The sequence below is a fragment of the Drosophila novamexicana genome, unplaced genomic scaffold, assembly GCF_003285875.2.
Source record: "Drosophila novamexicana strain 15010-1031.04,08,12 unplaced genomic scaffold, DnovRS2.1 tig00000974-arrow-arrow-pilon, whole genome shotgun sequence".
In the NCBI taxonomy this organism is placed as follows: Eukaryota; Metazoa; Arthropoda; class Insecta; order Diptera; family Drosophilidae; genus Drosophila; species Drosophila novamexicana.
The window spans coordinates 1,687,681-1,699,867 of NW_020824834.1; the positions used below are offsets into that span (position 1 = coordinate 1,687,681).

General features: G+C 41.0%; 2 protein-coding genes across 5 annotated transcripts; one reads left to right on the top strand and one right to left on the bottom strand.

Moving 5' to 3' along the window:
• Positions 1-710: 710 nt before the first annotated feature.
• On the bottom strand, positions 711-5,014 carry LOC115765567 (serine/arginine-rich splicing factor 2). 2 transcript variants are annotated; one of them, XM_030709211.1, is made up of 5 exons: positions 4,760-5,014; positions 4,469-4,599; positions 1,723-2,169; positions 1,570-1,664; positions 711-1,057 (listed from the first exon to the last, which is right to left on the bottom strand). In XM_030709211.1, exons 1-3 carry the CDS (start codon positions 4,838-4,840, stop codon positions 1,773-1,775), a joined length of 609 nt encoding a protein of 202 aa, XP_030565071.1. In that variant the 5' UTR covers positions 4,841-5,014; the 3' UTR covers positions 711-1,057; positions 1,570-1,664; positions 1,723-1,772. The 2 variants fall into 2 exon arrangements, with proteins under 2 accessions (XP_030565071.1, XP_030565070.1); XM_030709210.1 differs by lacking the exon at positions 711-1,057 and having other exon boundaries at positions 1,257-1,664.
• A 209-nt stretch (positions 5,015-5,223) lies between these two features.
• Positions 5,224-10,973, top strand: LOC115765568 (eukaryotic peptide chain release factor GTP-binding subunit ERF3A). Of its 3 annotated transcripts, none has more exons than XM_030709212.1 (7): positions 5,224-6,339; positions 8,637-8,822; positions 8,885-9,654; positions 9,715-9,801; positions 9,888-10,064; positions 10,132-10,300; positions 10,369-10,973. In XM_030709212.1, exons 1-7 carry the CDS (start codon positions 5,880-5,882, stop codon positions 10,410-10,412), a joined length of 1,893 nt encoding a protein of 630 aa, XP_030565072.1. In that variant the 5' UTR covers positions 5,224-5,879; the 3' UTR covers positions 10,413-10,973. The 3 variants fall into 3 exon arrangements, with proteins under 3 accessions (XP_030565072.1, XP_030565073.1, XP_030565074.1); XM_030709213.1 differs by lacking the exon at positions 5,224-6,339 and adding an exon at positions 6,950-7,364; XM_030709214.1 differs by lacking the exon at positions 5,224-6,339 and adding an exon at positions 7,717-7,788.
• Positions 10,974-12,187: the final 1,214 nt, after the last annotated feature.

Genomic DNA, 12,187 nt, shown 5'->3' on the forward strand with positions numbered 1-12,187 from the left:
GCAAATAGAAGACAAATTGTATTTCTAAGGCCATCTGTAGCGTATTTTCCAACTCAGTACAAAAGTCTACACAGCCATCTCTCCAAATAACCATATCTCTCCCATTTATACTCCCTTTAGATTTTCTCTACCCATTACAAACACAAAATATGTATATTATATTGAAAAGTTTTATTTTATTTGCATAATTCATCTCACTTATCATTTAATTGGCATTTGGCTGTAATGGAATGCAAATGTTAGCTGCACATGTTAATGCAAGACTTACCTGTTGCATTCCAACTGGACGCTCACAAGTCTCCGCACACAGTTGTATGGGACTGCTTCGGGCTGGCGGGCGGGGAGGGGGCTCGTTTGCGGTGTCCACGTAGCAGCTACAAATTTCGCTAAAGTCAAAAGTAGGCCCCAATCGCTAGACAGGAAACAGCAGGAAACACCAACAACGCCGGCAGGTAACAGCAAACAGCAACAGCAACAAGTGCGAACCGAACAAGAAGTGAAGCAGCGAAACGCCAACGGCAAACTAAACAGCGAAACAGTTGAGGCAGACAAGGACGGACGCCAGCATCTGCAGCAGAGCAGCAACAGCAGCATTTCGGCAGACGCAGACGTCGAGCCACGAACTACAGCTTCAACAGCAGCAACAATGTGTGTGTGTGTGCGTGCGTGTGGGCGCGCGTGTGTGTGGGGAAGATCGAAGTAGCAGCAGCAGCAGCAGCAGCAACATCAGCAGCGCAGCGAAGTTTTGCAGTTAACAGCAACAGTAGCAGCAGCGACGCGACGTTCAGCTCTCCGCTCTCGTTGTGTCTGCTTTGGCGCCGCTCTCTCGCTCTCTCTCTCAGTGAGTTTGTAAAGAAGTAAAAATAAAAAAAGCACACACGCTGCTTTGCTTCCGCGCTCTTTTTCTCTCGCTCTCCCTCTCTCTCTCTCTCTTTCAGCGACTCTGCCTTGCCCACGCACGACTCGCCGGCCATAACATAACATTTATATTAACAGCCACACGGCAGCAACGACTGCGACTGCGACTGCGACTGCAACAAACGCCGCGCACACTTGCCTGCGTATATATAAATATGTAAAATGGTTGGAAAGCTTGTTAATAAAGTTTATATCGTGATTGAAACGGTTAGAAACGAAACGAAACAGAAACGAGCAACACAAAAGGTAATTGCAAATGTTAACGGTTAAATATTAGCTAGTTGTTCTCTTTTTTTGTTTTGTTCTCATCACAAAATTGATTTTGTTCTCGATATTCGTGTTATTCAATTTTGAGTTTTATTTTGAAGTGTGTGTGTGTGTGTGCTACACAAATTGATAAAATGGCTACATCGACGCCTAGATACCCTACCCTGCTAGATGCTGCGTCTGAGCAGACGACAATTCAAATGAAGAAACGAATGCGCAACAAAACAAACAGAAAAAAGATGAAAAAAAAAACTTGATCTCAAAACTGAACTAGGCTCGGTTTGTTTTTGTTGTTTGTTTGTTTTCTTCTTCAACTTAAAATAGTGTGTACTATAAATATTCTGTGTATATATGTGTAGGTGTTTTGTTTTTGTTTTTGTATACCTGCTGTTCTGGTACACAGCATGAGAAGTTGTTTCAGGTAGCCCAGTTGAGCACCTGCCCCGGAAGGAAACCCTTGTCCACGAGTCAATTCAAGGCTGAAAAAAAAACACTTAATTAACAGTTTAACAGTTAAATATTCCACTTGACGCTCACCTTATCGCACCCCTACGAGTATGGAACGTCTGAAGCGAGCCGTGGCGTCTTTAGGAACGACTGCGACTGCGTGATGCGCCGGCCAGGGCGCCGCTGGCGACGCCGTTGCGACTGTCGCCGCGCACGGGACTGCGCGAGAACTTGCTGCGGCGTCCCGGCGAACGGCTGCCCGCGGACCGGGAACGTGAACGCGGCGAATAGGAGCGACGGCGCGGACTGCGCGAACGGCGACGCAGCGGCGAACGGGAGCGCGAACGTCGACGTCCACCGCCGCCGCCGCCAGCGCCAGCGCCGAGTCCGGCGCCGCGACGACTGCTGCTGCTGTTGCGACGCGTCGGCGACGAGGGACGGCCGTAGCGCGCCATCTGCACGCGCAGCTCCCTGCCGTCCAGCATGCGTCCGTCCATGGCCTCCAGTGCGTCCTCGGCGTCGCGCTTGTCATAGAAACTAGGGCGAAAATTCAAAAGAGTTTCAATTAAGCCAAGAAAAACTAACCGATTTTTTAGTATTTCTTTTTTTTTTATATGTATATATATATTTATTTAAATATGTTAGGTATTTTTGTATTGTAAATATATTTATTGTTATATGTAAAGTATTTTTTGTTTAATGTATACATATTTATTTAAATATGTAAGGTATTATTTTAAAAGTATTTATATTTATTTAAGTATGTAAAGTATTTTTTGTATGTATATTATTTATTTAAGTATGTAAAGTATTTTTTTTATTGTATATATAATTATTTAAATATGTAAGTTATTTTTTTTTAAATGTATATATATTTATTTAAATACGTAAGATATTTTTTAAATGTATTTATATTTATTTAAATACGTAAAGTATTTTTTAATGCATATATATTTATTTAAGTATGTTAAGTATTTTTTTATTGTGTATATAATTATTTAAACATGTATGTTATTTTTTTTTAATGTATATATATTTATTTAAATACGTAAAGTATTTTTTTAATATATATATTTTTATTTAATTATGTTAAGTATTTTTTTTTAAATTTATATATATTTATAAAATTATTTTAAGTATTTTCTTTTTGATGTAAATTTACTTTATTATTAAGTTATCTACTAACTTATATTGGAAGCTTAAGCTTAAGCTTAAGTTGAAAGTTTTAAAGCGAAAAGCTTTCAATTCTTCTAAATATATATTAATGAGCTTTGTCTTAGGAAATCGGGTCAGGTAGATCCCATTTGGGCCTTCTCTTTCTAATCCTAATCCTATTCCTAGTCATAATATCCTAAATTCTTGTTCTTTCAGGAGCAGCAGGTCTTGGGATGGTTGCGAAGGCGCCTGTTGACGGATTACGTCTCCTAATTTTGGGAACACTCCCAACACTCTCTTTCGAGGTCCTTTGTACGAAGGAGCATTACGTATCCTTCTAAGAATTTGACTCTGCGCTTCCTCCTACTTTGGTGAGTTGGGCTAAACTAAGATACTTCATAGATATTCTCCCTACTAAAATCAAGCATGCTTATGGTATCTTTTTAACCTACTATAGGATTATATTATATTATAAACATAAACATGATTTTCTCGACCTTGAGGATGAACATTATTAACTCTACGATCTGTTTCAACATTCTCGTATCTAACTATAACTCTGTGCTGATTATATTTCCTCTTGGAAATTTAATTTTATTAAATTTAATTTGTTTCGAGCCTGAGAAAAAGAGTCTGTCTGAGGTCGAGTAGATACTCTAACTATAACTCTGTGAATTGTCTCAGTCAAACATTTATCTATTCTAAAACTTGGCATAAATCTGTTCAGATCCTCTATCAACAACAACTAGCTGGTATAGGATCTGTCGATTCCCAGACAGCTAGAAGCTTTCTATAACGAAATCCCATCCAAATCTTTGCTCTTACAGGGCACATTTATTATCATATAAGCAAGATCCTATCCTATTCGGAATACTCAAACATGGCTATCCACAGTAGAAACCCGTCTCATCAGTCCGCAAGTGTACTTAAGATCTTTTCTATCTAGTTATGGATGTCATGGGATATATATCCTATGATATAGATAGAGAGATAAAGATATGATATATAGATATATTATAGATAGATCTAGAGGACATTTGAATAACACTTGTAGTATTCGCAGTATGTTGGCTAGCAAAGTTTTGGGTAGGCAACAGTTGCAATTGAACACATTTTCTCTAGCATCTTTGCAGCGAGCAGGATCAACAGGAAGAGCTGATCCTGCGTAGTTAGTGCAAAAATGCAAGGAACCTCCGGGAATATATAAAATAAACAAATTGATATATAGTTGAAATCTAAGCAGAATTAATGTCGTATTCGCAGTATGTCGGCTAGCATGGTTAAGGGTAGGCAACAGTTGCAATTGAACACATTTTCTCTAGCATTTTGCTTATAAACATGTTTGGAAATAAATGCCAAACATGATGAATTTTAAATGCACGGAATACCTGATGATACCTAAAAGTTCCAAGTATTCTAGTATTGTAGTATTCGCAGTATGTTGGCTAGCAAAATTTGTGGTAGGCAACAGTTGCAATTGAACACATTTTATCTGGCATGCCGTAGTTCGGGAGCGCAACCACCCAAAAATTAGGGTTGTCGCATCCGCAAGGTATGCAGGTTCGTGCCTAACCTCAATGTTAGGGAGACTGGTTTGTCAAAGTGCAAAGCGCCGGACTTGCAGTGAATTCCACTTGTTAAATTTAACGTATAAAATGGGCTATTGCATATATATACTCACCGCACGAAAGCAAATCCGCGACTTTCACGTGTGTAACGATCGCGTGGTATGTAAATATCGCCAACTTCACCGCAGCGCTCGAAGACGCGACGCAAATCCTCGGGTGTGGTGCGATATGTGAGATTGTCGACCTGTTGTAACCAGTTTGATTGAGCGAAATATATGTATGTTAGCATAATTAGCGTGGGTGGGAAAAAGGTTATCTAACCCGAAGGCAGTAAATCAATTGCCGGCCGCCATTTTGTCTGGCCGCGTTGCTGTACTTTCTATTTCTTTTGGGTGTATACTTGCCTTTAGCGAGACCATGCCATCGATTCTGGGTGGTGGACGTGCACCGCCGCCAGCACCGCCTCCGGTGCCACCTGTGCTCATTATTGCGCTATTTGTTTTGTAAATTCAAAATACTTTTTCTTTGCAAAATTTTACTGCCTTTTTCGCTGCTGCCTTTTGTCCAGCTGTGCCTGCTTTGCTCAGCTCTTTTTACTGAATGAATACGGCTCTATCGATGGCTGACATCTGAATCTTTTCGATAGTTTTCAACATTATCGATAGTTTGTCGATATTTTGTAACGTTTTTCTAGACAGGATGGCAGCTCTCTCAGTTATCAAATGCTTATCGTTTCACATTTACGATTAGCCGATTCAATAAAAAAGTTATTTTTTAAGTTTTTTTAACCGGTTATTGCTTACCACGTTTTTTAAATAACAACTACAATAACAAAAGAGTATTCATTATATATATAATATATACTATTGTATTGCATTGTTTCAAACGATATTGAAAGGCTATCGATATTTTCCATCCCTGGCTTTGCAACGCGTGGCGGTGAAACGTGTAAAATTTTTGTTACAAATTTTGCAACAAATTCGCCAAATTAACCGCAAAAACAAATTGTTTTTTGTCAGCAGCTCAATTGTCAGCTGTATATGTGTGGACACAGCCGTTGAACAGGACTGGAAAAGGTGTCGCAGCGAGTGAAGAAGATTGTTCACACAACACTCACACACACACACACACACACACATACACAAACACACATATAGAATTTCGTGTTGTGCTGCCAGACAGTAAAGTGCAGGGACAAAAAGCAAAAGCAACGCCGTACAAGTTGGCTACGACGTTGAAACAATAACAAATTAATCACAAATCGAAAGGCTGGGTTGTCTTCGCATCAACTCCACCCCCTCCTTAATCCAACTACTGCTGAGTGGCAACAATAACGACGAAAGTCAAACGCGTGCTTGTGTGAGTGCAGCAGAAGAAGCAGGGCGAAAGTGTGTCGTCGTCGACGTCGCAGTGCGTGCGTGAGTGTGTGTGCGTGTGTGCCGAGCAGAGCCGCAGAGGCGAAAAGTGAAAATTTCCATTGAAAATTAACTCGAAAGTAATTTGTACGAAACAACAGTAGCAGTAATGGCCGCTCAGGAAAATACGGAAGTTACAACAAAATTCTCAACTCTCAATGTGAATGCAGTGGAATTTGTGCCCAGCTTTAATTACAGCAGCGCTGCCAGCGCAGCGGCTGTTGCAGCAGCCGCAGCGCAAGCGCCGCCGTCCACAGAACAACCGGAGCAGGCAACGCCAGTGGATAATGCTGTTGCGCCTGGAACTGGTTCCGTGCCGGCATCTGGTAGTGCCACACCTGCAACAACGCCCGATTCCACGGGCAGTGCCGGTTCCACAAATGCCCTAAATGCCGGTGGCGGCGGAACGGGAGCGGCAACGGGCACGGTAACAACGGCAGCGCCGTCATCGGCGGCCGCATCAAATTCGGCATCGCCAGCGCCAGGCTCGCCCGTTACCACGCCTTCACCAGCGACAGCGGCGCCAATTGAACAGCTAAATGCGGCGGACAAAATAACAGCAAACAATGGTAAATATAAAGGGAGATTCTATATACATATACATGTTTAGTGTTTGCCTGTGTGTGCGTGTGTGTGTGTGTGGGCGCCCTGGGGGTAGTTTAGCAAATGTTGGGCACATTGAACTTTTGCTTTGTGACGTCACGTGTCGCTACGTGCATATTAGAACCAAGCAACGACAACCGGCTAGCTAAACTGTTATTGTTGATAAGCTGGCACAAAAAAAAAAATCAAAATCAAAATTAACGCAAATATGCTTAGGTTATCGGTCTATCGCATAACATAACCTAAAATTAAGTTGCGGTAACCAGCGCCTGTGTGTGTGTGTGTGGGCGTACGGGCAGGTGACGATTCGTGTCTGTTGTGCTCTTTTTAATTGCAAAGCAAAGAATCGCAATTTGTATGCATCTTAGTGCTACTGACACACACACACACACACATGCACATACAATAGATGCAGCAGCTGTTCATATTGTGTGCGGCCATTTATCGTGCATTCGTCTCAGGGATGCGCAATATTAGCGTGCCTGTTCACAGTGATTTTTAAATATTTCGTTTCACTTTAAATTACGTTTTCTTATAGAATTTATAGACTAATATTTATTTATTATATTTGTATTTATTTAAATCACGTTAGCGCTTGCTCGAGCATTACCTGTTCACAATGATTAACAAAATCAAACTGTTAAATATTTCACTGTTAGCGCCTTGTGGCGCATCTCTGTTGCTTGCTCTGTGTTTTGACACGTTTACGTTTTTCACTCGCCTTTATTGCCGCCTGCTTCTCTCGCATGGCTATTCGCTCGCCCGTTGAATGACTCAAAGCGGTTCTTACTTGTTTTTTTTTCTTTTTCATGTTAAGACATTCGCTAGCGAATGCCGCTCATTGGTCACATGGCTCCACACGACGCAGCCCTGGTTGGAGGCTTTTGTGTCGTTGCCACGCACAAGCCTGTTGTTGTTGTTATTATTTTTATAAACGTCATAAGCAGTTGCCCGCGTTGTGTGGTGTTGGCCCAAATGGCAGTTGCTAATGGTGTGTGTGTGTGTGTGTGCTTTGTACAAATCCCATTTCGGTTTGAACCGCTTTTAACTTGAATTTGAATTTTAGTTGGCACCTTTGCGTGCAACTATTTGTAATAATTAGTTTTGTTTTTTAATAAGTTTAATGGTTCGTGTTGCCTCCGCAAGTTACAAGCTTAGTTCAATCGAAGTATCGATAATAACATTAACAAAGTATCGATAACTAGCAACAACCTGCTAAGCAGGGTTGTTACCAACGAAGGTTGTCTTAGTACAGTAATTCGTTTGTTTTTGTGCCCTGCTGTTATCTACTTTTACTTTTTCGTGCCGAGCGGTCGCGGTCACAACGCAACGCAACGCACACACGTTCACTTATTGAATTTAATTCGTGGGCGACACTCGCTTTATTAACACAAAGCAAATGCAACCGAACAAAAGTTAGTAACGGTAAAGTAGCTGCGCGCGCATTGGCCACTTGGCCAGGCCATAACCTGTGCCGACCAGATTTGACCAGTTTCAACTGAATGCGTCGAGTGAAGAAGAGAATATAAATACGCTGTGGGGCGGGGCGCAGCCCTTGCCGCTGCGCCCGCCTCGTGCTCTGGCAAAGATTTTGGCGCGTGGCAAATTTTGCGTCGTGACACGAAGACAAAACACGAAATGTTCGTATTACATAAAACCAATTTCGTGCGTGTTCGTGTTGGGTTGAGAAATATAATTTATATAAAAAATACAATCTGGCAGCGAATATTAAGTGCATAAAATTAAAAAATAATACATTTAATTATAATCTTGGCTAAAAGTAGTTCATGTGTTGTCGTGCTAATCGCATTAATAGATACAACACGCGCCCATCTCTAGCGCACGTTTTGCACGCAGGACAAACACCTGCAGCAGCCAATGACTCATGCTGGCACGTGGATGTAGACCCCTCCTCCTCCTCCTCCTCTCCCCCGTCATGTCAATTTCAGAACTGAAGCGTAGCGCAATACAAAGATAACATTAGAACAGGGCTGACATTTTTGATAAGACGAGAAAACAGGCCAAAGAGCTGCGGTTGATAAGAAAAAAAAATAATAAATAATAATTCGATTTGTTGCTTGGCTTTTACAAAATTTCTTAAATCCGAAACAGTTTCAATTTTTGAGTGCGAAAAAGATTTGAAAGCAGTTTTATTCAGTTAATTCACGCTTTTTTTATACATAGAGAAATATGCGTACGTTAAGCAGGTGTAAAACAAAAAAAGAAGTTTGCCACCTGTTGACAATTGTCTATTTATTTACAGAAACCGATCCTGCTGATAGCTGGGACGTGGAGGATGATGCCATCATAACGCCCGAGGATGAGGAAGCCGAGGACGAATTTGTGGAGGGCGAAGCCACGCCGAAGGTCTCAAAGAAAAAGATTGTCAAGGTCGAGGAGAACAGAAGCAAGCGCGAGCACGTCAACGTCGTCTTCATCGGACATGTTGGTAAGCCTTTGAATGAAAAGAATATGCCAATTGCATTGCTTAATCGAACGCTTCGCCTGCAGATGCTGGTAAATCAACAATTGGCGGCCAGATCATGTCGCTGACGGGCATGGTGGACAAGCGTACGCTGGAGAAATATGAGCGCGAGGCGCGCGAGAAGTCGCGCGAGAGCTGGTATCTGTCGTGGGCGCTGGACACAAACCAGGAGGAGCGCGACAAGGGCAAAACTGTGGAGGTGGGACGCGCCTTTTTCGAAACGGATCGCAAGCATTTCACCATACTGGACGCGCCGGGACACAAGAGTTTTGTGCCGAACATGATTGGCGGCGCGGCGCAGGCAGATCTCGCTGTGCTCGTCATTTCGGCGCGAAAGGGTGAATTCGAGACGGGCTTCGATCGCGGCGGCCAGACGCGAGAGCATGCCATGCTGGCAAAGACGGCGGGCGTTAAGCATCTGGTCGTGCTGGTCAATAAAATGGACGATCCGACTGTGAATTGGGATCAGGGACGTTACAACGAATGCAAAGACAAGATACTACCATACCTCAAGAAGCTGGGCTTCAATCCAGCCAAGGATCTTACCTTTATGCCTTGCTCGGGCCTCAGCGGCTATGGCCTCAAGGATCAAGTACCCGAGTCGCTGTGCCCCTGGTATCGAGGGCCCGCCTTTATACCCTTCATCGATGAGCTGCCCTCACTGAATCGCAATCAGGATGGACCCTTCATCATGCCCATTGTCGACAAATACAAGGACATGGGCACCGTTGTCATGGGCAAAGTGGAGTCCGGCTGCGCGCGCAAAGGTCAAAATCTGCTCGTGATGCCAAATCGGGTTAGTGCAGCAAATCGATTTAAGATGTAATTCCTTTGTGCTAATTGAATTCAATTGCAGACACAAGTGGCCGTGGATCAACTGTTCTCCGACGACTACGAGGTTACCTCTGTGGGTCCCGGCGAGAACGTCAAGATTAAACTGAAAGTGCGTAACGAATTACGGCTTGCAGCCCTGCAAATATGTGGCATTAATTCAGATCGTCTAATCAATTATGTATTTTGTAACCCAAGGGCATCGAGGAGGAGGATGTGTCGCCTGGTTTTGTGCTCTGTGATGCCGCCAATCCAATTAAAACGGGCAAAATCTTTGATGCTCAGGTCGTTATATTGGAACACAAATCAATTATATGTGCGGGCTATTCGGCTGTCATGCACATACACTGCGCCGCCGAGGAGGTCACGGTGAAGGTGAGTCTCGATCAAATAAATAACTTAATTCATATATATATAGCATGTTTTCCATTTGCGGCGACAGGCACTCATCTGTTTGGTGGACAAGAAGAGTGGTGAGAAATCAAAAACACGTCCAAGATTCGTTAAACAGGATCAGGTCGCAATAATGCGCATCGAATGCTACGGCATGATTTGCCTTGAACAGTTCAAGCTATTCCCGCAAATGGGACGCTTCACGCTGCGAGATGAAAGTGAGTGCGGCACTGTAATGCACTTATGTACATATATATATATATATATATTCCCTTATGCTTTGCAGATAAAACCATTGCCATTGGCAAGGTACTCAAGGTGATCGAATAAATTGAGCCTAGCTGAATTCGAGCGCCCGCCTTTTACACTGCGGCTTTATAGCAAACCAAGCAACCCTTCAGAGTATGCCAGACGAGACGATAATTATGAGAAATTGCCAATGCCAGCGCCAACGCCACGCTTTCTACACACACACACACACACAGACACACACACACACACACACACACACCTACACAATTAAGATTTTACTTTCTCCACAATTATTATGCATATGCATAGAGCAACTGCAATAGCGTTTGATAATGTTTAGAGACAAGATTTATAGCAAGTATCTAAAAAAGTATGGAAAAAGAAAAAGGAGAAATAGTTTGGCAAAGACACAGATTTCAAGAGAGCGAGAGAGAGAGAGAGAGCAAAAGAGAGCAACAGAAATGCATTATATATATATAAATATAAACTATATTATGTATAACTAAAGCATGAGCATGTACTATTTATATATATGTACATACACACACACACACACACAACACGTACGTATATATATATTCGAGATATTGTCCGGGTTATGATTACGTTTAAAATTGGCTTTGTTGTGGCTGAAAAAAACAAAAGAAAACTCAAGCAGAATGAAAAGCAGCAGACGTCGATTTATTAGTTGTAAACATTTAAGCATCATTATATAGTGCGAGAGTCGTGAATTTTTTAAACAAACTACAAAGCTGCAAGCTGAACAATTTTTATATTTATACAAAACAAAACAAAAGCAAAACAAAACAAAAAACAAAAACACAAATGATAAGCGATAAATAGTTGCCAATTCCTCAAATATGTTTTGCTTCTCTGCCTTTGAAATATGTTATGCGCCGCCAAAACGGAAAATTATGTTTGTCATTTTTTGTAATATTACGAACTACTTTTATCAATTTTGTTTCAACGAAATGCTTTAAATTTAAGTTTAAGCTCAAAAGAGAGATAGAGAGAGAATCATTTTATTTGTTTACTTAACTATTGTTAATATAAATGCTAAAACTGATGAGAATTTCACTTGCTACTAAAAAAACAAATTGATTTTTTATATATATTTTGTTTAACTAAGCTAATTGAAGGCAACACGAAACGAAATAAATGCCTTTTGTTTCCCAAATGCAAAAACCAAAATCCTTTTGTATGAGTTATGCAAAAGTCTGGCTGATTTTTGAACAAGACGGTTTCAGCGCCACAAAAATCAAGAGCTCTCTTATCTCCCAATCGACCAATTGGCTTTTAGTTTTCACATTTTCACATTTTTTATAAATTGTATCTTAAGCTCACGAAAAAGAAGAGAAAACACTTGTGTATCTAATTTAATGGAATGGTTCATTTGAAGGTTGAATTGAAATGTTGTTACCATTTACAGAATACTTGTCTAACGAACGAAAATAATACATAACTAAGTTAAATATTCGCCCATGTTTGAGTTAATGCAATTAACTTGAAAGCTATTTGAAAAAGCAAGCGTATATTAAATGAAAAAAAAAAAACACCTGCTTACCGCGCTTTCTCTAGTAAACAAAGGAAATGAATGAAAATACAATTGTTAAAAATCTCTCCGACAGTTAAACATGATGATATTTAAATGTTTCTCCACAAACTCGTAACTAAAATGAAAATTATATAATGACACGAAAAGAACTATGCAACTGATAAATAAATATAAATTGTATGAATATACATAGATACGAAAAAAGGAAAAAAAAAACGAAATAATAGAAATTATATAGACAAAACGGGAATATTTATACAACATTAAATGTATTATTATTATACATATTTAAAGACAA